Raw genomic sequence first — 21601 nt, forward strand, 5'->3', positions numbered from 1 at the left:
GCTTCCAAAGCGAGATCCATAGGCCGTTCACTTCATTGAAAAAACGAGAGGAAACACTGTTCTTGTTGATTTATTGTGATTAAAAAAATAAGTTGAAAAAATAAATTATAAGAGAAACGAACGAGACCCTATTCATTCCACCCCCTCTTTCAGTCTCTCTCTGGACTAGAAGAGGTGGTCCCTCGGATATCCGTATCGTGGAGATGGACCAACGATCGATCTTCTTCTCTTCTCTCTGTACGAGCCGAAAACAAAGAAGGTGTTTCAGTTGGCTTCGGCAGCTGCTTTATCTTCACCAAGTGCCACAGAAAAATGTCCTCCTACAAATAGTCCATGCAAAAGCAAAAGAAAAAGAAAAAGAAAGAAAAACAGCGGCAGCAGAATCGTGAGGCGAGGCCGGCTGCGCGAGAAAGGCGTGCGTGGACGGGACGTCGGGACCGGGAGCAACGAGCGAGGGAAGGAAGAAGACAAGACCACCTGGCTGGCTGTCAGGATCCGCCGGATCACCACGCGGTTCCCGTCTTGGCGTCATCATCTGCGGCTGGTGCGGCCCTGTGGTGGCCTCACGAGGGAAACGTGGGCGCCCGGCCCCGGCGTGGGAGAGCCATCGACCGTGATCGCCTGATCGGTGAGGTGGACACCAGTGGCGATGAGGAGATCGACGGGACGGCACCGGGGCCGGTTTGTTGGTTGGTTGTGCTGGCCGCTGGGCGGGGGTCGCCATGATCGCCGGGATTGTACCCACGCAGATGCAGCAGGATCGGCAGGCCGAGGCCCGGGGCATGGCAGCCGCGGATGGGGGCGGTGGTCCACCGGATACGTTACGCGCGGACCGACCGGTCAGTGGCCTCAACAGTTGCGTTAGTGCTGCCTGGCCAGCTGGCCTGGTGCGCCGGATCCGGTCGGGTCACCGGATCACGAGTCAGGTCGGCCTTCCACCCTTTCGATTTCCGTTATGGCGTTATCCGTGAGGAGTAGCATTTAGAGAAATTCTAGAATGGTTGGAAAAAAGATGGGTCATTCACCGGACGAGATCGAAGGGTGAAAAAAATAGAAGGTTAACCATTGTAAAAATAAAAGATGAAAGAACCTGGAGGTTAACCATTGTAAAAGATCTCTAGCATTTTAATAAAGGTTCTTTTAACAGGACTCTATTCTTCGACTACCCGTGAAGTCCTATACCAAACTAAAGTAAAAGAAAGCGGTTCTGCTCCTTGAAGCCACTATCTGTTCCTCTTGAAAATACTCCCACAAGCCGTTTTGCCAGATCTTTTCCAAAGTGTTTTAGCTCCACCAAAGTAGCTAGCAAACTAAATATAAATTTGATCAAATTTTAAATAGTTTGACTTAGCACAATTCTAGAAAAAATCGATTTATCTTGGATAGAGTACAGTAATAAACTTGTATGTTGGTCTAGCATGTTCAGTCCCCTGTTATTTGTCTCTGAATCTGGCCCTTTTACGTTTTGATCACTCACACCGGCAATACATAGGACTGTAGTCTGTAACTGTCGTCATTCGATGTGCGTGTGACTTGGCTCGCTCATTACAGAATCTGGTAATGGCAGACGGGGGTACGTGTGTTGCCAAGTCGCTGCTGCTGGCCCATCTGTCCAGAAATGATAGGTGTATTATACTCCCTTCGGTCCATTTTATCTGACGTAAGTTAGAATGACATGGTCTTTTAAATTATATTTTGACAATTCATTTGCTTTATATTATATTATTTATGTTTATAAACTTATAATCATTGGATAGTATAATTCCTTATAAATCTAATCATATAAAGTTTATATTATAGTAATTAAAAATTATTAGCCTAATTATTGGTCACAGTTTTAAAGTTTAAATCTTGATATACGTGTGCGCCAGATAAAATGGACCGGATGGAGTATTAGAGAAAAAGTCAAAATTTACAAAGTTTGACTAACAATTAGTTAAATTATGCGCAAGTTTGGAGCATAAAACTTACACCAATAAATTTGTGTTCAAACTGGCTCTAGGATGATATTAATTTAGCCATTGTCTATACTATAAGAGAAATTACGGATCGAAATATATTTTGTATGACTTTTCTTATGGTCAGATACGTCTATCATTTATGGACGGAGCCTCTGTACACTACCGTGCTATGAAGACGACTTACGTTCCGGGGCCGTGGAAGGTAGAGACGGTCTTCTAGTAGTCTTTCTAGACCCTGGACTTGGAGTTTGTCCGGTGCCGGCGTTTTCGGAGACCTGGTGGTTTGGACTGTGTGACCACACGATCGGGGTGAACGCGACGGTGCCCAGGCAAAGCGTACGTACATGCCGCGACGCGTTCACGGTTCACACCCTGTGATGACCGTGACCCCGTCGCAACAACGTTAATTTGGTCCTTGTCCGAACGGATGCAAGTCACGCCGCCGGATCCGCCATGATCTGCTTTCTCGGCCTGACGAATCCGGGCCGGGAGCGTGCTGCTGATCTCGTCAAGTCCTGCCGGGGTGGGACGGGGATGATGTCACGTCGCTTCCTACAGCTACAGCCCGGCTCGAACTGGTGAGACACGGCAGCGCTGCCTCTGCTCTGCCTGCGTGTCAAGTTTCAGCAAAGCTTCGGAGGTGCGGTGCACTGTGCACACATGACATCCTGAACGCATGGAATCAACACGTATGGGCGTATGGATACTGCTACTTACTGCACATGTCACTCTCTCCGCGCGCTCCGGACTCCATCCATCCTCCAACTGTCCAACCGCGGATGCAATGCGACTGACGTGCAGTGCTGCTTTCTCTGTCACACTCTACAAGGCAGATCCGCAGAAGCAGATTTTTCTCACAGAAACTGGAGAATGGCACGGCTCCAACCGTACAAAAATACGGCAGGTAGAGAGGTACTAGGCGCAAAGGCGTGCACCCTTTCGCGAGGCTCGTTACAGCCGATTGGCCGCGGAATACGTGTACGTATCGGTTTAACGTAGCGCGACAGCTGACAGGGCACTCTTCGTTTCAGGGTAAGCAAGGAAGAAAAGGCTTGCCCTTTTCCGCTGCACTCAGATTTCGTATGATCCAAGAGTTGGTGCCGAGTCTACGAGCAGATCTTTGGGAGTACGAGAGTTGCTAGACAAAGTGATCCCAAATGAGGAAGGACGATCTGACTTTATGCACATACAGCCCGTTCGCTGGTTGATTTCAGCTAGGCTTATCAACCAGCCAACAGTGTTTTTCTCTCACAACGAACCAGCACCAGTCGAGTTTATCAGCCCAGAAACCAACTAACGAACAGGTGATTAAAAACATGTACGGGCAGGGTGGTTGTTAAGCTCTAGTACGTCAGATGACCAGATCTAACAAGGCAGCCCAAATGGGCGTGTCCTAGTGCCAAACAAAGTAGTTGCACGACGTACGACAACCACAATTGCCAGAACAATTGGGTGCCAAAGTAAATAAAGCAGGACAAGACACGAAACAAAAGAAGGGCTGTACAAAGCGTTGGTAGAGTTAAGCACTCATATCCAAATCGGCCAGGTATGATTTAAAGTCGCCACAAAATCTTGACCTAATAGGATGGCCCTTGAGGCATGTGCTTCTGCTCCACTTCCTGCAACGGTGGTTGTCAAGCTCAAGCAGAGAAATCACATGTCGTCTTGGAATTTTTCTAGAGCTGCCAATCGATGGCAGATAGCCCCAGCTTCTCTAAGATCTGGTTTGTTTTAGAAAAGTGCCTGGGAATCATGAAACCACAGTAGCACGTGAGAAAAGATTCAAGGATAATTACAGCAAAAGCTAGTAGCACTTCATTTATTTGGATTGGGCTCCATGAACAGGATTTGAGATGCTGAGGAGATCATATCGACGTTCCATGTATCAGGTGACTCAGCTAATGCACCCACGGTTGTAACCATTAGCGCTAGTAAGTGAAAAGGCAAAAGTAACATCAAGTTGGCAAAAATCTAGACAGGACATGACGGCCAAAAGCAATGTACCGGCAATAGCATTACATGCGGTGCTGGTGGAGTTCAATATTTTTTTCATAGGATAAATCATTATAAACCCACTGCACTTCAGCAATAGCAGAGACACCAGCCGTCTGTTTAGAATCCATACGGTATAGAATGAAATAAGTACTATTGTGGCCAACAAAACAATCAATTCAACAATATACATGATAGGAACCTTCATTAATTTTGCTACCAAAGTGTCATCATATATACATTTTTTATCTGTTTTGTTTGTTTTCTTTGGGGGTGACTGGGTGAGGTTGAGTCCTTTTCTAGTCAGGAAAACAGTATTGGAGGAAGAGGAAGTTTATTCAGTGAGAAGAAACAAACCTGCATCCAAAGAAACCCCTGTTTGCAGACAGGCCTGATGGATGAGCAGATTTCAAAATGTGATGTTTTGTTTCATCAATCAATCTGCAACGCACAAACATACACCCTATGAATTGCATAATGTTTTTTTGAAGGAAATGGCAGGAGCTCTGCCGCTCAATTAAGTAGGAAATGAAACACATAATATTCAATTTGAAAGGAAAAAAAATATGTCTGGTCATGCTCTGAGCTGGAACTTGAGCTCAAGTCTACCAGAAGTAGAATAAAGCCTCTACCTTGTCTTAGATTGAGCAGAATTTCCCCAAAGAAGGAACACTAATCCTGATTTCTTTTGTGATACAGTCTTAATGACTGCATCTGTAAACTGCTCCCATCCTTTCTTGGCATGTGAGTTGGCTTGATGCTCCCTCACTGGTAAGACAAGCTAGTCTTTCTATCACACAAGATATAATCCCCAAGAATGGAAATAACAGGTAGGAGTATGAATTTGAATAAAGCTAGAGGGAATCAAGATAACAAAGATGACAAGTTACAACACAGAACAGATCAAGGTTATGCTATTATAAACACTATGCTAAGCAAAAATTAGTCCGATATCATTGGCAAAATTGCATTTTGACCACTTGTCATTCTCACCGCTCTATGGTCTTTTGATAACATAAGGCTTCAGACATGGTATATTGGCAACTTTTCTCTTGAACTTGGGTTACTCTAAAAATTCCCTAATGTTGTCATACGTACTTGATTCAACATGGCTGAAGGATTACAACTTTATAAGGAATCAAGCTGGAGGATTTAGTGGCAAGGCTGGAGAAGCTCTCACTGATGGCTGGTGTTTCCTGACTCACAACCTGTCAGTCCATTCTAGAGAGCCCCGGTCTCTGGGGAAGAAGATGGCCATCTCTGATGAAGAACAGACAATGGGAATGGTACACTCCGAGCCGTGTGCCAATCTCATGCAGAAATGTATGTAGTTTGGTGTTATCACTAAAAGGATCTGTTCTGCATGTGGGTGTGAGCTACGATGGTAGCTGTTCTTTCGCTTAGTTTCTATTATATGCTGACTGGGCCTAGACCTACAGCAAATGTATGAACCGGATCAATGCTGTACTCTGGTCCTTCTGGTAATGCACAGCACCACATGCAGGGGCTATTTTCCATGGAACTCTAAAAAAAACTTTACAAGGAATGTGCAGATAACACAATTGTCATTGGAAATAAAATAGCTGTATAGAATCATGGCTGTTGTCACATTATGTTATGCTTTCAGCAGGGATCATTCAGAGGAGTGTTGCTAGTGCACATTAAGTTTACAGAAAAAATAAATAACTTGATATCACAGAAAATCGACAGGTAGTAACTAGTAAGGTTCCCTTAGTGGAGACAGGAGCATCTTTGGGGATGAGCCTTCGTCCCAGTGGTAAGCTCCCAAGTGCGGGGAGGACCGACGAGGGTTTGATCCCCCGCACAGCACACCCCTGGTGTGTAACAAACACCATGCAGAGACAAGGCAAATCTAAGCCTACATTTAGGAGCGATTACAGGAGTGAACTAAATAAAAAGAATAAAAGATGATTCAGAATCTTCCAAGGCTCAATCATGTGTGCAGAAATATAATTTGAATCAAGCTACAGGAATGCATAATAATACTGAATAGAGTTGCAACTAGAAGAACAGAGTGAGACACATTTAAGTTGAACCACAACATAAATGTAGTCATATAAAACAGCTCACAATAACACAGTTTGGTTAAGATTGTAGATTTTGATAAGAATCAAGGGGGGTAAGGAGATCTTTTATTCTAATGGAGGAAATAATCATACCAGTTAGGACGGTATTGAGCATAAGAACACCCTGCATCATACACATGTTGTTTGTTCTAAATTAATAAATATTTCAAGAAGCAAAGATGAGTGAAAAAAAATGGCATCATGTGACAAATACATTTTCATAGGTAACTATGTAAGGAGGTAAAGGAATAGGTGGATAGGAACACCATAATTTTTGTTTACCCCTCAGTTTAAGTACTAAATCAATTTGACCACAGCAGCTACTTTATTTTCTAAATTTTTATACTGCTAACTGCTACCCTGTTATTTAAGATTTCACACCACCTTCTTAACACATTCTAGTGAACACACTTAGCTATTAATAGCCAAATCAGGAAATTAAATAATTCAATAGCGTCCGTATCACATCAAGCTTGTGCTAGAAACATACAAATTGATGTTCGATTCTTGTTACATTATAAGATACATGATGTTAAGTCAATACTAGCAGATTCTTTGTATTTAATACTCACTGCGAGAGTATAACACTTTTTCTCCTTGTAAATTGTTGTCCCCTAATAATTCATGATATATCAATGTATAATTGCATATATCCTCTTTTGCAACAAGATTGAATATTAAATAATGTTACCTGCACGGCCCATCTTTCCAAATTTCCATGTGATGGCACAGTGCAGCCTAGGTCTTTTTCGAGCTCTTTAAAAATGTTACCTAAGCTAGAAGGTATTTTTATCCCCTCCGGTACTGAGAAAGACAACCCCATGGCCTGACCAGGGCCATGGTATGGATCCTGAAAAGCAGGCATGCTACAGTATGAGCACTGAGGAATAATAGATGCATTTTAAACTTGACAGGTGAAACGTGGTTTATGTCGTAGATGACAAATGCAATGCAAACCTATTGCAAACAAGATGAGGTATCTAAGTAGATTTGAGTACGACGAGAAAAACATATGGTTTGTTCAACACCCAATGCACCAGACTATAAAGTGTAACCCAATAAAAGCTGAATGGAAGGGTGAGGCAATAAATAGTAGCATTTTGACAATAATTCTAGTACAAATCAGGCTAGCAGCATGACAGGAAAACAAACCACATACATGGACATTATGGCATCCAAAACCATGCAATAAGTTCAAACAAAGCAAAAACACAAGCAGCATATGCTCAAATCAATCATCAGGAGCTAACAGATCTTGTTGCATAGTAAAAGACACGAGTATTTCCAACATGTGTGATTGGTCTATCCATGTTTTGGTTTATCGTGAGTCAGACAACACCAACATTGGATAACAGTCAGACAAACTGAGCCCTCTTTACACATCGAATAATCAAATAAAAAAGTGGGTGTTGCACTACCAGAACTGTGACACATTACCACTGCATAATAAGAAGGGTTGGTATATTGGACAAAATCAGACTGTGATGCTTAATATCCGTGATAGAAGGATACAAAAAAAAGGAATATGCCCTTGGAATCACTTGATGTGCCAATGCTAATGAAAGTAGACCAAGAAAAAAAAAATTCCCACATCATTCTAGAACAAAAATAGACCACTACTGTAACTAAATGATCATCCAAGCAATTAGCCAACCCCTGAGTGCAGTACAGATACCACAAACCATGCATCTATTCACGATTCCATTACAAATTTCCCCACAAATGAGAAATAATAGCATAGAGAAAACTAATCAATTTAGCGTGCTGATATCAAGTATAAAAAAATCAGCACAAAATGCTGGTGGTCACCAGAGATGATATACGGTAGCAGCAGGCAAGCTATACCTGACCGATGATGACTGCCTTGACACGGTCGAACGGGGTGGCGTTGAGCGCGTGGAACACGAGGTGCGGCGGCGGGTACACGGGCAGTGGGCCGTGGAGCCGCTCGTGGGCGACGAAGCGGCAGAGCTCGAGCGCGTATGGCTTGCGCAGCTCCCCGTGGAGCGCCTCCGCCCACGTCTCCTCCACGAGGAGCTCCTCCAGCTTCGGCGCGCCACCCGACGCTGGAACCCATCCATCCCCGCAACCAGAGCAGCGTCCGTCAGTAGCTACGAACAGACGGGAATGCGCTGTACGCGCAGACGGAACCCTAGGGGGAGGGGGAGACGGGAGCGCGGGTACCTTGCGCTTTGGACTCGGCGAGGCGGAGGTTGCGTCGCGCGCGGGCGAGCGCCAGGTTGGTGTCGGCGCGGCGGCGCTGCTCCGGCGAGAGTGAGGAAGGGGAGGAATTGGAGGAGAGGGATGCGGCAGGGGCGGCGGTGCCCGCGCGGAGGCGCTTGGCGGGGCGCGCGAAGAAGTCGGCGATTGTTTTGGGTGCCGTCGGGGTGGGAGGGGACGGCGCCATTGGCTCCGGATTGGAGGAATTTCGGGAGGAGGCGGCGAGGGGGTTTGGTCAGCAGCCACGGCTCTCCCTCGCTTTGGGGGGTTTTGGGAGGACTTGTTCGGGGAAGGGTGAAATGAATCGCGCGCCCGCCCGCGCGTTGCGAGGAGGAAGAAAGAGAGCGCGCGGGGGCGGAATTGCTGCTGCCACGGCCCACGAGACAGGAAAAAATGACGCGGGGGCGGAGCATACGGTTTCCAGCCTGCAGAATGTGGCAGCCCACTGGAGTATCTTGGGCCGTACCGGGCCAGTCCATGTTCTGGCACGCACAAGTGCTGCAGAATGTGACATGCATGCCCTTGTGAAAGCAGAAAGGTTCCAAGTTTTGCTAAAAAAAAAGAAAGGTTCCAAGTTGAAACGCCAACGGTATAATATTTTTGTCATTTCTTCATATGTGTACGCGGTGAAATACAGTCGAAACAATACAAATTTTGAGGGAAAAAATCCAAAAAAAAAATCTTCGCGCAACCACAAACTCACCACTAATTTCATCTACGAAAAACACGCAAGCCTAACAAACAAAGGAAAAGCGCCATTAATCACAAACTCGCACGAACGCCGTTCTCGATCGAGCCAGTCAGCCCGCGCCTAATCGCCCCTCGAGCGAATTCATTCAGACGCCGATCACGACGACCGGCAACGCCATGGCCACGGCTGCAATGGCGCCGGCCAGCGCGCCACCGGTGGTGCCTGCTGGAGCGGCGGCGCCAGTCGGGGCCGGAGGGCTCGGAGGCGCCGGCGGGGGCGCGCCCGGGCCGACGACCCTGACGACCATCCTCTGGCCGCGCTCGCAGTGGCCGGTATCGCCGCTGATGAAGTAGATGGGGCCCGGGTGGTCCAGCTCCACCTCCGTGTCGCCGTTGTTGGAGAAGAAGATGGGGTGCGACGCGCGGCAGCTGTCGTAGTCGGCCTCCGTCACCACCATCACCGAGTCCTCCTTGTACTTGAAGTCTGCACGCGGCACGGACCATGCATGAGTTGGCGGCGATCGAGATTGATTAACGGCGTTTGCCAGATTGATCCAAGGGAACCAACGAACGAATGGGAATGAATCTATCTCTTACGGACGATGTCGCCGACAAGGAATCGGTTCTTGGACGCCCACTGGTTGTACCTGCCGCCGTCGCTGGCCGACGGCACGACCCACCCGTCGTCGCCGCCGACCTCGAAGGCGGTCGCGTCGGCGTGGCGGCACAGCGCGCAGCCGAGGACGGCGAGGAGGAGCGCGAGCGGACGGAGGTTCGCCATCGCGCGCTAGCTGCCGTGTAGTACGCGTGTGTGTTCGGATCAGCTGCGAAGCCGAGAGGAAGAGCGAATTAATAGGGAGGGGAAAGGGGTGGTAGCTACGTACGGTCTCGAGCAGACGGAGGGGGGGTCGATCGTGGCTCGTGGGGACTGCCAGAGTGCGTTGGTTGTCTCCGCCTCGCAGGCGGGTTCGCATGCTGTTGACCGCGCGCGCGGAGCTTGCGGTTGCGGGCCGGCCCGTTGTTTGCCAATGCCCTGCTTCATTTTCGGCTGCCGGGCCGTTCGAGATGGGCTTTGAGAGGCGCGGTTGCGTGAATCCATGCCATGGATCGGCGTCGGCCCATGTTTGGCTGCCTCCACCGCGTTTTTTTTTTACCAAACAGAAAACAGAAGTCCTTCGTTAAACATTGGCTCCAGACAAATTGCCGGACACCAGAGCCATAACAAAGTCTGGGGCCTGGCTTAAGTACACATGTGAATCAGGCTGCAAGTTACAAAGCCCCATGGGCAGCTAAACTTAAACTGTGTGCTACCATGTTACTACATAATCTAGAGAAGATAGAGATGGTACAATACACAAAATTAGAAAACATAAATTCTCGAATCTGCTTAAACAAGCAGCCATTCGGGCTTCGGTCATTCTCTGTCGATGTAAGAGTTGTCCCCGGGGTTGCTGTATCCGTCTCCAAAATTATTCTTGACTTGCCAAGTTGTGGCACCTGCTCCGGGTTCATTTGGACAAAAGGTTTCAGCTGGCAGAGTTCCCGAAACCCGGGTCAAGTTCCCTGCCCCAGCTTCAAGAAATTCACTATTTGACCCCTTTACCACAAATCCCCATCCCCCTCATCAATATTTACTTTGCAATAGCCTACAGGTGGTGACTTCCATCTAGGAATTGACACAACTTATTCTGGTTTCTCTTGGTTGGACAACTTTTCAAGCTCCATCAAATAAGAATTGGTTGTACTGCAATTTTCTGTTGGTCTAGACATTTTGGCCCCCGTACTTTCATGCGGACCACTATCTTCATAACAACACCAACACTTTCAGCTTCATCTTTTGTGCTAAATTTCAAATTTTCATGATGGTGTCTTGCCCTGAAGGACATGATCCAAGTCAGAAGGCATATTGTGTATGTTCAGCATGTACCAACATTCTCTAACTCCCTTACATTAGAAAAAAATAGGTGCCCATAATCTCCATCCAATCTTCTACACACTTGACGTATAGGTATGTAATCTTACCCCTCTCCCGCTTCTCATTAAATTTCAGCGTATCGGCGAACTGTTATGAGTGAAACGCCATACAAACATATTCGCTTTGTTTGGTATTTGGAGCTGCCAGGCCGGTCTTGTGGCATATACACGCATACTGCACGTCTCGCCGAGAGCTTCTCGCTGATGCATATATGTATTAGCATATATACACGCATGCTGCGGGCCCTCAAGGCCTCAACAACAATGAGGATCTACGACGTGACATACATGCTTCATGGTGGCGGTGGGTGAGTGGGCCAATTTATTATTTATTATGTGAAAATTAAAGATTCACCAATCTGCAGTGCAGTGAGAAAAGCTACACGGAGTAAACACAGAGCTATTTACACTGTGCACGCGCTTTTCACAAAGCTTAGTTACCTCAAAATCTAAATTTTGGCACTATGCAAAAAGAAGATTCCCCGTCACATCAAACTTGCGGTACATGCATGAAGTACTAAATGTTGACGAAATCAAAAACTAATTACACAGTTTGGTTGTACTTTACGAGACGAACATTTTGAGTCTAATTAGTCAACGATCAAATAATTATTACCAAATACAAACGAAATACTGCAGTGTGCTACAGTAAACCATAATTCCGGCGGCGCCAGCTTGGTCTGCCAACTAAACGGGGCCAAACATAGCTCCTGATCCTAACATCCGGCAAGAATACTGCCGCGTTTCCTTATTATTATACGAACTAGCAGGGAACCCCGCGCTTTGCGCGGGTAACAGTGGGGAAAAAATATTTGTATTGCGTCAAAAAAAAAAGAGGGAAAAACAGGGTGGTACTGTTCCGTAACGGGTAAGTATTGTTCATAGCAACACGTAACTGTTCCAAAACCTGGTTACTGTTTATGAAAACCCGTTACTGTTCAGCAGGGAAGACACATCGCGCGTTGACTGTGCCGGTAACAGTGTTATGTGAGAGGAGACGGAGTTTTTGGATTGCACGCTTATTATACAATACTATTGTATAGATGCTTATTATACTATTGTATAGATTGTATAGATAAGGTGACGAGCATCGTGCCAAGACGTGCACGTGCACGCGCGACAGCAAATGGGGAACGCGTCAGTGACCACATCCCATGGGTCATGATGGGCCGCCTCCTTCTTCTTTCCTCCCTCTTCCCCTTCCCCTTTCCCCTCCGCTTACCAGTTACCACCCACTCTCCTTCCTTCCACCACCTCTCGACTCCCTCCTCCAGTCCGTCGCTCCTGAGTCCTGCCCGCGCCTCCCGCAGTCCGTCGATAAAGCTGCGGCATTGGGACGGCCGGAGGTAGGAGGAGCGCTCATTGCTTTGCCATCTCGTGTAGGCTCCCCTCTGCATTCCCACGCCTGACACCATTCCGCCGCCGCCGCCCCACCTCTCCTACTCTCGCCGCCGCTAAACCCACGGTGCAGCGGAGAGCAGGTTATATCTTTTTTCCATCTTAAAATTTCAGTCTGTGACAACTTGTTTTTGTACGTGCTTTTTGGCAGATTATTGGTAGCTGCTCCCTTCTGCTTTTGTTCCCCACGACTATGCCCAGTTCCAAGAAACGAACAGCATGCCTCTGTGATTTTCAGGTATGGCTTTGGATCACATCAAGACCAATTCTCTTAGCAAAAGCAAACTGCGGACAGAGTAAATTACACATCTAAAATCGCGCAGGTTTATGTACTATGCTCATAGGGTAACAGAAAATCAAAACCAAAAGCTCTGCCACATGAACCACGAAACTGTCTACTGATGAAAACTGAAAACCACATGACTGAGCACAAGTTTTTATAAATGAGTTGAACTATAATTTTCTGCCTATAATTTGTGTTGCATGCCTATAATTTTCTGCCTGTAATCTTGTTTACAAGTGGCTGCAAATACTACACCACGAACGTTCTCATTATCTGCTTATGATGTTGTTTATCTAGCCTACTACTAGTATCTAATAAATTATCTAAACCAAAACCTGCTGTTTTTTCTCTGGTTTTCTAGGCAACAAATCTTGGTCAATCTTTTTTCTTCAAAGCACTTGGAATCGACTAGGCAATTAGAGCAAGTGTTGAAGAAAAATCGCAAGGGTAATTGTGTGCAAATATTTGCATCTATCATTTATGCAATATTATGGGTGATGGGTTGCTGCTCCAATTTGCTGAACTTACGACTTATATTTTACTGATGATGGGCTTAAGTAGCTATGTCTGTCTAATTACTTTCTCATCTTGCAGCATATATGTTTGAGATGCAATTGACTTGCATTGCCTATTGATGCAGTAGATCAAGAATTGTGTATAGGTTTAGATGAATTAGATCAGTTGCCATTGCTGCTGCTACATTTTAATTAATCATATATGATTACTTTCTTGCACATGTGATGGCCAGCTTGTGCTTGTGCTCAGCTAAAGCAGCATGCATATGCATGGCTAGAAGTAGTTCCATCTCTGCTCAAAATATGTTTTCAGTGATACACAGCAGCATGTCATTTCAGAATGCTATCTTGTCAAGGCACTTTTTTGTTTACGTCACCACACAAACTCCCATTCCTGTTCCTCCCCCTCCCCGCCTCATCCCCCGCGCGTTTTTTGTTTGGGCAGCGCGTCGATGGAGCTCCGTGCGTGGTTGCTTGTCGTGTGGGTACTCGGAGTTGGAGTCGGAGCCGTATTTGTGGCCCGAGTGCGGCGCGACTACCGGGCCATCCAGGCGCGCAGGGCCGCGGCGGTGGTCGGGGAGCCGCTACCTCCGCGGAGGAGGCTGACGCGGATAGAGGCGTTCGGGCGGCTGCTGTACGTGCTGTTTTGTCGCCGGGGTAAGTTGTTACACTAGCTAGTGTGTTGTTTCTGTCTAGTTCGTTGCAATGACCGGTGGGTCAAGTCACTGATTAAACACTTGTCTTGCATTTCAGGTGACTGATCTGCTGATGTTCGCGAAGTTTCAAGAGGAAGACTGTTCTAGCTTGTTAGCTGCTAGAGCAGTAGTATATTTAAGCAAGCACTAGTTAGTATGATTCAGTGTACGTAGATTGTAGTATATTTCAGCAAATACTTGGTATGAAGATTTGCTTACTGATTCAGTGTAGATTGTAGTATGTTTCAGCAAATCCTGTCTGTTAATAAAGCGTCTCATGTTCGTGCTGCACGCTGTATGTAATCTCGTTCCTCAATCCTCCCTTCACTCTGTCTGCTTGTATCTCCTCGTCCGAGCCGGCGGAGTTCACCGGGGCGCCCAGCATCGTGGTCGCGCGGGGCGAAGAATCCTTTCCGGGAGGATACCTCTGCTTGGATCTGCAACAGGTTGGAATTGGATGCCTCTCTGAAATTTTTCTTGAACCGTCTTTGAGTAGTACTCATAGGTTGGATGCCTTATAATCATCACTGCACTCTGCAATGATCTGCAACAGGAACCTACGTAACTGTTTCCAGAGGTAACAACAATCCACAATGGTTATTGACAGGAGGCAACAGTTCTGGATCTTTTGAACTGTTTTTCATTAGAGTATTCAGGGCCACTGACTGAACAAACTAAAGCACATGAGCCACTGCTAATGCTATGCTCCTCTAGACTTGAGGACAGCTACCTGCTGTTATGTAGAAAATTTTGCAATGACAGCTTACATGCATGTGAATTACCATTAAGTTACAGTGGCCTACTTTTTTTTGTGAAATTTCCCCATACGCACACATGAGAATTTCACGTTTTTTTAGAATGCTCTAATGGAATGTGGATGGTGGTTCTATCTTGGTGAAATTGTAACTGCAACGACCTTCACTATATAGGAAGAGTTGCCAAATTTGTCACACGACAATTGTCCAGCTGTTCATTTTTTTTTTTTCCAAATACTGACTGGATATTTGTTACACAAGTACAATATAGCTCGCCCGTGGTAGCAAGCGAAATGGCTGAAAAGCTTGCCAGCACATGTTCCCAGCGCTGATTCTCGATAGGCAAGGTGAAGCGAGCCTCGCTGATGGAACCATGGAACCAAACATGGACATGGCCGAATACACCGTAACCACAAATTAATTCGAGGGATGGTGATTTCTAGACATATTAGTTGTGGATTGCTCATTAGTTATGCATTATATTTGTTTGATGAAAGAATTGACATTTTGTTCAATTTTTGTGTGCTCGTAGCAATGTACGGGCAATTACCTAGTGACTGAATTTGTTTCTATACCTGTTTAGACGAGATCCTCTTCTCCTGCGCTTTTCTCACTTGGAACCCTATCTTTTCTCCTTTTCCTTTCTCACATCCTTCTGCTTCTCAAGCTCGCACGCGAGTTCCGGTTCGGACACAGGACAGTATGAGTCTGGGCGCGCGCACGAAAATCTTTGTGGACGAAACTCGTCCATATATTTTAAGTTGTACTAGATAGATTTGCTTAATTGTCGTGTGGTTTAGCCGTCTTTAAGAACTAATTGTTGGCTTCAAAACAGGAGTACGAAACTCCGATCTTAAACATCAATTAAAGCATGCATATCACGTGATGATTTGCCGCAGGATTTCTCTCCAGGCGCTGGCCGGCGGCACGAGGAGAGGGAGGGGGATCGGCATGCTGTTGACCGCGCGCGAGGAACTTTCGGTTGTGGGCCGGCCCGTTGCTTGCCAACGGCAGCTTCGTTTCCGGCTGCCGGGCCGCTCGAGATGGGCTTCGAGAGGCGAGGTTGCGTGAAGCCATGCCATGGATCGGTGTCGGCCCCTGCAGCCGTGCTCGGCTGCCTTGTTTCGAAATTAGTTTCCAACAAGGTAGCTAATTGAAAGTTTCCATTTACTACCATGTCGAGAAGAATTTAAATTAAGTAAGCAAAACACGAAGAATGACTGAATGAGCAATCAAGAGAAGAATTATCAACGCATGCACATAATGAGTTTAAACGCAACCTATTATCAAACATATATAACACGAGTCTTAATAGAGCGCAATATCAATATGCATGATGTGTAGGCTCGTTGCATGCAATAGATTCATCATGTATGCATTATTTGGATCCGTACATGATATGATGACCTTGCGCGAGATTTTTTTTCATCTGTATGTACAAGGTATTGCAGTTGCAAGGGTACACTACGCGGAGTGCCAGGGGCACTCGGAAAAGTCTCAGAAACACTCGGCAAATTATTTGTCGAGTGTAACACTCGGCATACAACAAACGGTATTAATTTGTCGGCAAACAGTAGTTTGCCGAGTATTTTTTATCGAGCACTCGGTAAATAGTTTGCCGAGTGTCAATAAACACTCGGCAAAAATAAACTCTCGGCAAAAAAATGTTAACGGGATGGCACAGTAACGGCGATTTTGCCGAGTGTACGACGAAAAAACACTCGGCAAAGTTTTTCAAGTTTGCCGAGTATCCGGACTAAAACACTCGGCAAAGTTCCTATACTTTACCGAGTGTTAAGACCAAAACACTCGGCAAACTTCATATACTTTACCGAGTGTTAAGACCAAAACACTCGGCAAAGTTTCCTAACTTTGCCGAGTGTCACGCTCAAAACACTCGGCAAACAAGCACGCAACGACCAGATTTTATAGTCACTTTGCCGAGTGTCCATTAGAATACACCCGGCAAAGAAGGTTCCCAGATAACAGAAAATGGCCTCTTCGCCGAGTGTGTTTCCTTGACACTCGGCAACTCCTCTCTTTGCCGAGTGTTACACTTGGCAAAGCGACCAAGACCCCCTTTTTTACTAATCTGTCGGACCCCTCTCAATTCACAATAAACCATCACAATTCGCAATAAAACATCATCACAGGCATAATTATATGTCACAGTCATAATAAACTATCATCATAATTGACAATAAACCATCATCACAAGTCACAATAAACCATCATCATAAGTCACAACTAAGTCACAATAAGCCACAAATACAAATGTAATCACTGCGGAGGCCTTTGGAACCTCTACGACAAATCCGGATCTTGAGATTGATTATTTGATGCCGTCGATTGATTCTGCACAAAAGAGAAGTATTCGAAACAGTGTTAGCTTTCTTTTTAGGTTGCAGGAAAATGATAATAGATTAACACTCCCATAATTCCCTTAGTTTACTGAAATCACTATCTATTGTCTGACAAGGTACTGTTAGCTTCATTTTTATAGTAAATTTGCGTTATCAGTCCAAAACTATAAAGTTGCATTGTAAATCAATATCTATTGTCTCCATTAACATGAACAAAAATACATTTTTTTGGACTCGCAACACTTGTGGCAATAGCTAATAATTAGCACAGCCGAAATACACACTACTGGACTACTGGAGAGAGCAAGTAGTAGATTGATATATTATCTGATGATGATGAAAATAACGGATGGCAGGCACTAGCAAAGCTAGCATGCATTCCATTTGGATCATGCTTTTGTGTGATGATGAACAAGCATGCAGCACCCCAATTCTTTAAGTCCGGATCTTGAGGCTAACATCTAAAGTTGTCTAAGTCAAAGTATTCAATCAGTAGTATAAGATGTAAGTGACTCATAGGAGTAGTTGTGGGTGGCTGAGGTGGAAGGAATAGCACTGGTGGCGGTGGCAAAGCTTGACCCATACTTGATGTAAAATTCTACATGTATTGGAACATTTGGTCCATCCTCAACCGATTTTCTTCCTCTATCCTCTGCATCGTCCGCCGTTATTTTTCCTCCATGTTCTGTCGCTCGGCCGCCACCCTCTGCTGAATCATCTCCTCCATTCTCGCCTCCATCTCCTCCCGTTGCTTCGTTTCTGCTTTCACCTGGGCCTATAACATTTTACCCTAATGTTACAATGCAATGCTAAATTACGTAACAATCAACGAACGATGAATAAATAAGAAATAACCTGAAGAGCCTCCATCTGGAACTGTGTAGCGGTTGGCTGTGGGCGTATCGTCGGGCTCGCGCTCGTGCTCCTTGCTCGAATCTGGGAGAGAGTGGGAGTAGAGGCCGTGTCGATTGTACTGTCGCCAATCCAGTACTGGCCATGCTTCTTGCCTCCTCCCACCCTCATCATGATTTCTCCATCAAGATCCTGGGTGCTCGGATCGAACTGTGGCCCATGAACCTGCCTTGCCATCGCTGTGTACTCACTGACGCGGCTGTGGATGCTGGGATCGCTGTACGCCTCGGGCGGGTCCTCCGGGTTGAAGTCGATGTTTGCCGCCACCTTGCCCTTTTTGGACAGAACCCATGCCTTGAACTGGGAGCAAGGCTGACCACCATGTGACGACGACTGCGGCAAAAATGCAAAATGATTAGAAATTATAAAGAATTGAGTGTTAGAATAAAGAAATAAATCCGCATATCCATTTTTCCCTGTATTCATTGAGGCTCAGGCTGTCTTGATGGTGTGATGCACGTGGCATCAGCAAACGCCGGTCCTGACAAGCGGTGTGTGTCTCCACCCACCCGAGCTCCAACCACTTGTCCACCATGTATTCCCAGCACTAGGTATGCTGGGCGCACTAGTACAGAGGTACCTACGTGATCAAGTGTGTGACATATGAAAAAAATGAAATTAAGCGTAATTAATTTCATAAAAAGTAAGTATTAATGTTCTATATTTACCTGCAAGAATTGTTCCCGGAGTCAGGTTCATTGTTCTTGCCTCTTCTTTTTTAACCTTCATCCCTCTGTGTTGAGCATAGTAGTCGGTGATGGCCTAGACGCGCGCCTCGTAGTGCATGTCCTTCACGAGCTTCTTGGCGGCTTCTTCGGAGATGGAGGCCGCCTTAGCCTCGTACCTCTCCTGGCATCTGTAGAAGTCCTACATCTAGACGCGATGTATACAGTCATTACTTCAAGAATGTCTAGTGAATGTGATGTATTAAGCAATGTAGTACAAGGAATACTTACCCATAGCTCGCCCTTCACCCGCTCCGCCTTGTTGGGGAATACCCTGCCGTCACGATCAGCGGCGTCGAGGGCGGTGACGTAGTGGTCCCACGTGTAGGCCGGCTGCAGCTCTTCGCGGAATTGCACTAAGCCAGGGAAGTGTAGCCTGCACAAAAGGCCAAGGATGCCGTTGACCTTGCGGTTGTGATCACCCCACTGACCTTAATCCAAGCCCTACCCAAGTGATTAAGATAAATTATTAGTTTCCATTGTAATTTTCAATGTATCAAATAAAAAATTATTGAGAACATCTAAAGTTACTTACTTTTTTCTAGAGGGTCGACTCATCGGGCGCCTCTCAAGAGGTATTGGTCGCCTTAGGAGGGTCGAGGGACCTCGCAACCAGACCTGGGAACCCATTGCCTCCTCCACCTGCTCATGCTCCTCCTGTACCTCCTCCTCGTCACCAGAGGCGTGCGCGGAAGGTACCTCCTCCTCATCACCAGAGGCATGGGCGAAAGGTACCTCCTTAGACGATGACGAGGGAGCTACAGGCGACGGGGGCCTCACCCCTTTACCCTTCCCTTTATCCTTCCCTCCACCCTTGCCTCGACCCCTCCCTAAAGCTGACCCTGAAGCTCTGGTCTTTTCGTAAAGGGCCACGATATTCCTCGTACCGCCCACCATTGTTCAATCACCTGCAATTAAAAAGAGTAAACCAATCAGCACAGATAAACAAAATATACTTAGAAAGATATGACAAATAATAAATAAATTAGTACGGCTCATACATATATTAGAAATAATCATCATGATCGGGATTAGCTGGATCATAAGTCTTATCATCACTATCACGCGTGTCGATATAATCATCATGATTGGGAATGTCGTCATCACTGTCATTGCCTAAATGTAATCGCTGAAGTAATTCTAAGTCCTTCACATTCTGAACCTCATCTCCAGCGTCCTTGTCAGCAACCCTTTCATTGTCTACTTCCATTCCGATCGCTTTGGTTAAGTCTATCTCAAAATTCCCTTCGAGCCCATCTTCTTGGAAGAACTCTCCATCGTATGTGTTGGGGTCTATATTGTAATCTTCATTATTTGGTATAGGTAGTTTACCGTGTGGCGATACCTTGTACACAACTCCCAACCCTTAAGACGGTTGTCTGTTTGGCACGGGTATGAGAGATAATAAACTTGCGTGGCCTGTTGAGCCACAATATAGACATCGTCTCCTGGTAAGACGGATGATTGTCGAATTTCGACTAGCCCAAGATTAGGGGTCCGTCTCACTACTGATGGATCAAACCAATGGCATTTGAATATGACTGGATTAAGAGGTTTGCAACCATGAAACATGAGTTCGTATATTTCTTCAATTCTTCCATAGTACTCAATCCCATCAAAGCCCAGCGTAAAAACTCTGGTATTTGTGGTTCTTCGATTGGGCCAACTCTGCTCGTGGCTTGTTGTGTGAAAGCGATAGCCATTCACGTTATAACTGGTAAATGACTTGACCCTATAGGCACAACCATTGGCAACCTGTCTCAACTCGGCACTCATAGATGCATTAGTTTGGCCCTGCAAGTTCAAGCAGGGTGGTTCGTTATATTATTCGTATGTGTGAGCAACATGTAATGTCAAACTAAGTACGAGTAATGTGTACCTTCTGTTTGAACCAAGAAATGAAATCGGGCATTCCATTTCCCACACCCTCTCTGAGAAGGGTCTCAGCTTCCTACGGGGTAGGTTCCCTTGATTCACGCCTGAATTGACGATGAAATTCCCTGTACCAACGAGAAACATGGGAGTTGGACATAGAATAGTGACTACTTGAGAACAAGTTTATTGAGAACTTACAGCATGTACGGCTCCACTTCGGATAGGTTGGTCAACACATACAGCATGATAGTGCACCACTCTTCATGTTTCAAGGTCTTGTGGGTCGCACCACTTGCACTTCCAAGTTGCCCTCAGAAAATGCTACGGCTCGATTCATCTTCGCCGGCATTGTAACGAGGGGGTGGATTATGCACGCTAGAAATGTTGTTAGCATAGTATTTTGTTGTGAAGTTTGACACCTCCTCCAGAATGTATGCCTCTGCAATGGATGCTTCAATTTTACATTTATTTTTATATTTAGTTCAAAGATCCTTTTGACATCTCTTAATTGAATAGCACCAACGGCCCTGCACAGGTCCCCCCATTCGTGCTTCATACGGGAGGTGCAGAATCATATGCTGCATCGGATTGAAGAAGCTGGGTGGAAAAATCTTCTCCAACTTATAGAGCAACACAGGCGCCATTCTTTCCATTTTTGCAACCACGTTACGAGATAACTCCTTGGCTCATAGCTGGCGGAAGAAATTGCTCAACTCCGCTAGCACCTGCCAGACATGCTCAAGGACATAGCCTCGAACCATCACCGGAAGTATGCGCTCAAGCCATATGTGGTGATCATGACTCTTGAGCCCATTGATTCGCATAGTAGCTAAGTTCACTCCCCTCTTCAGATTCGCTGCATACCCATTAGGGAACATTAACGTTTGGAACCATTCTAGTACCTCCCTCCTTTGGGCCCTCGTTAGGATGAAATTAGCCTTAGGCTTTCTCCATGACTTGCTAGTTCTGGGAGGTGCCATGTTCAGCTTTGGTCTATCACATAACCTTGCTTGATCCACTCTAGCCTTAACATTATCCTTTGTCTTATCAGGAATGTCCATGATTGTACAAAAAATTGCCTCGGCGATATTCTTTTTAGTGTGCATTACATCAATGTTATGTGGAAGAAGAAGATCATCAAAATAGGGGAGGTTCC

The 21601-nt window shown here is 45.9% G+C and overlaps 3 protein-coding genes across 4 annotated transcripts; 1 reads left to right on the forward strand and 2 right to left on the reverse strand.

Annotated features, from left to right (window-relative positions):
- Positions 1-3250: 3250 nt before the first annotated feature.
- On the reverse strand, positions 3251-8537 carry LOC136494089 (uracil-DNA glycosylase, mitochondrial-like). Of its 2 annotated transcripts, XM_066490233.1 has the most exons (7): positions 8225-8537; positions 7886-8106; positions 6732-6890; positions 6134-6164; positions 4586-4721; positions 4311-4394; positions 3251-3704 (listed from the first exon to the last, which is right to left on the reverse strand). In XM_066490233.1, exons 1-7 carry the CDS (start codon positions 8445-8447, stop codon positions 3638-3640), a joined length of 921 nt encoding a protein of 306 aa, XP_066346330.1. In that variant the 5' UTR covers positions 8448-8537; the 3' UTR covers positions 3251-3637. The 2 variants fall into 2 exon arrangements, with proteins under 2 accessions (XP_066346330.1, XP_066346331.1); XM_066490234.1 differs by lacking the exons at positions 3251-3704; positions 4311-4394; positions 4586-4721 and adding an exon at positions 6613-6654 and having other exon boundaries at positions 4762-6164.
- A 304-nt stretch (positions 8538-8841) lies between these two features.
- LOC136494665 (early nodulin-like protein 21) lies at positions 8842-9853 on the reverse strand. Its single transcript, XM_066490836.1, has 2 exons — positions 9548-9853; positions 8842-9434 (listed from the first exon to the last, which is right to left on the reverse strand). Exons 1-2 carry the CDS (start codon positions 9729-9731, stop codon positions 9097-9099), a joined length of 522 nt encoding a protein of 173 aa, XP_066346933.1. The 5' UTR covers positions 9732-9853; the 3' UTR covers positions 8842-9096.
- Positions 9854-12088: 2235 nt separating this feature from the next.
- Positions 12089-14145, forward strand: LOC136492510 (uncharacterized). Its single transcript, XM_066488502.1, has 4 exons — positions 12089-12270; positions 12474-12560; positions 13566-13777; positions 13874-14145. Exons 1-4 carry the CDS (start codon positions 12089-12091, stop codon positions 13879-13881), a joined length of 489 nt encoding a protein of 162 aa, XP_066344599.1. The 3' UTR covers positions 13882-14145.
- The last annotated feature ends 7456 nt before the right edge of the window (positions 14146-21601 follow it).

This window comes from Miscanthus floridulus, chromosome 11 (genome assembly GCF_019320115.1).
Source record: "Miscanthus floridulus cultivar M001 chromosome 11, ASM1932011v1, whole genome shotgun sequence".
NCBI classification, from domain to species: Eukaryota; Viridiplantae; Streptophyta; class Magnoliopsida; order Poales; family Poaceae; genus Miscanthus; species Miscanthus floridulus.

Bases quoted from the DNA above. Each gene is read 5' to 3' on its own strand.
- LOC136494089 (XM_066490233.1), bottom strand. From the start codon at position 8,447: ATGGCGCCGTCCCCTCCCACCCCGACGGCACCCAAAACAATCGCCGAC. The intron at 4,722-6,133 runs GTATGATTATTT...TTGTCTTACCAG, and splicing joins GCTCAATACCGTCCTAACTG to TGAGGGAGCATCAAGCCAAC. The intron at 4,395-4,585 runs GTAGAGGCTTTA...TGTGCGTTGCAG, and splicing joins TCTGCTCAATCTAAGACAAG to ATTGATTGATGAAACAAAAC.
- LOC136494665 (XM_066490836.1), bottom strand. From the start codon at position 9,731: ATGGCGAACCTCCGTCCGCTCGCGCTCCTCCTCGCCGTCCTCGGCTGC. The intron at 9,435-9,547 runs GTAAGAGATAGA...TGCCGCGTGCAG, and splicing joins CCTTGTCGGCGACATCGTCC to ACTTCAAGTACAAGGAGGAC.
- LOC136492510 (XM_066488502.1), top strand. From the start codon at position 12,089: ATGGGCCGCCTCCTTCTTCTTTCCTCCCTCTTCCCCTTCCCCTTTCCC. The intron at 12,271-12,473 runs GTAGGAGGAGCG...GCTTTTTGGCAG, and splicing joins CGGCATTGGGACGGCCGGAG to ATTATTGGTAGCTGCTCCCT. The intron at 12,561-13,565 runs GTATGGCTTTGG...TTGTTTGGGCAG, and splicing joins CATGCCTCTGTGATTTTCAG to CGCGTCGATGGAGCTCCGTG.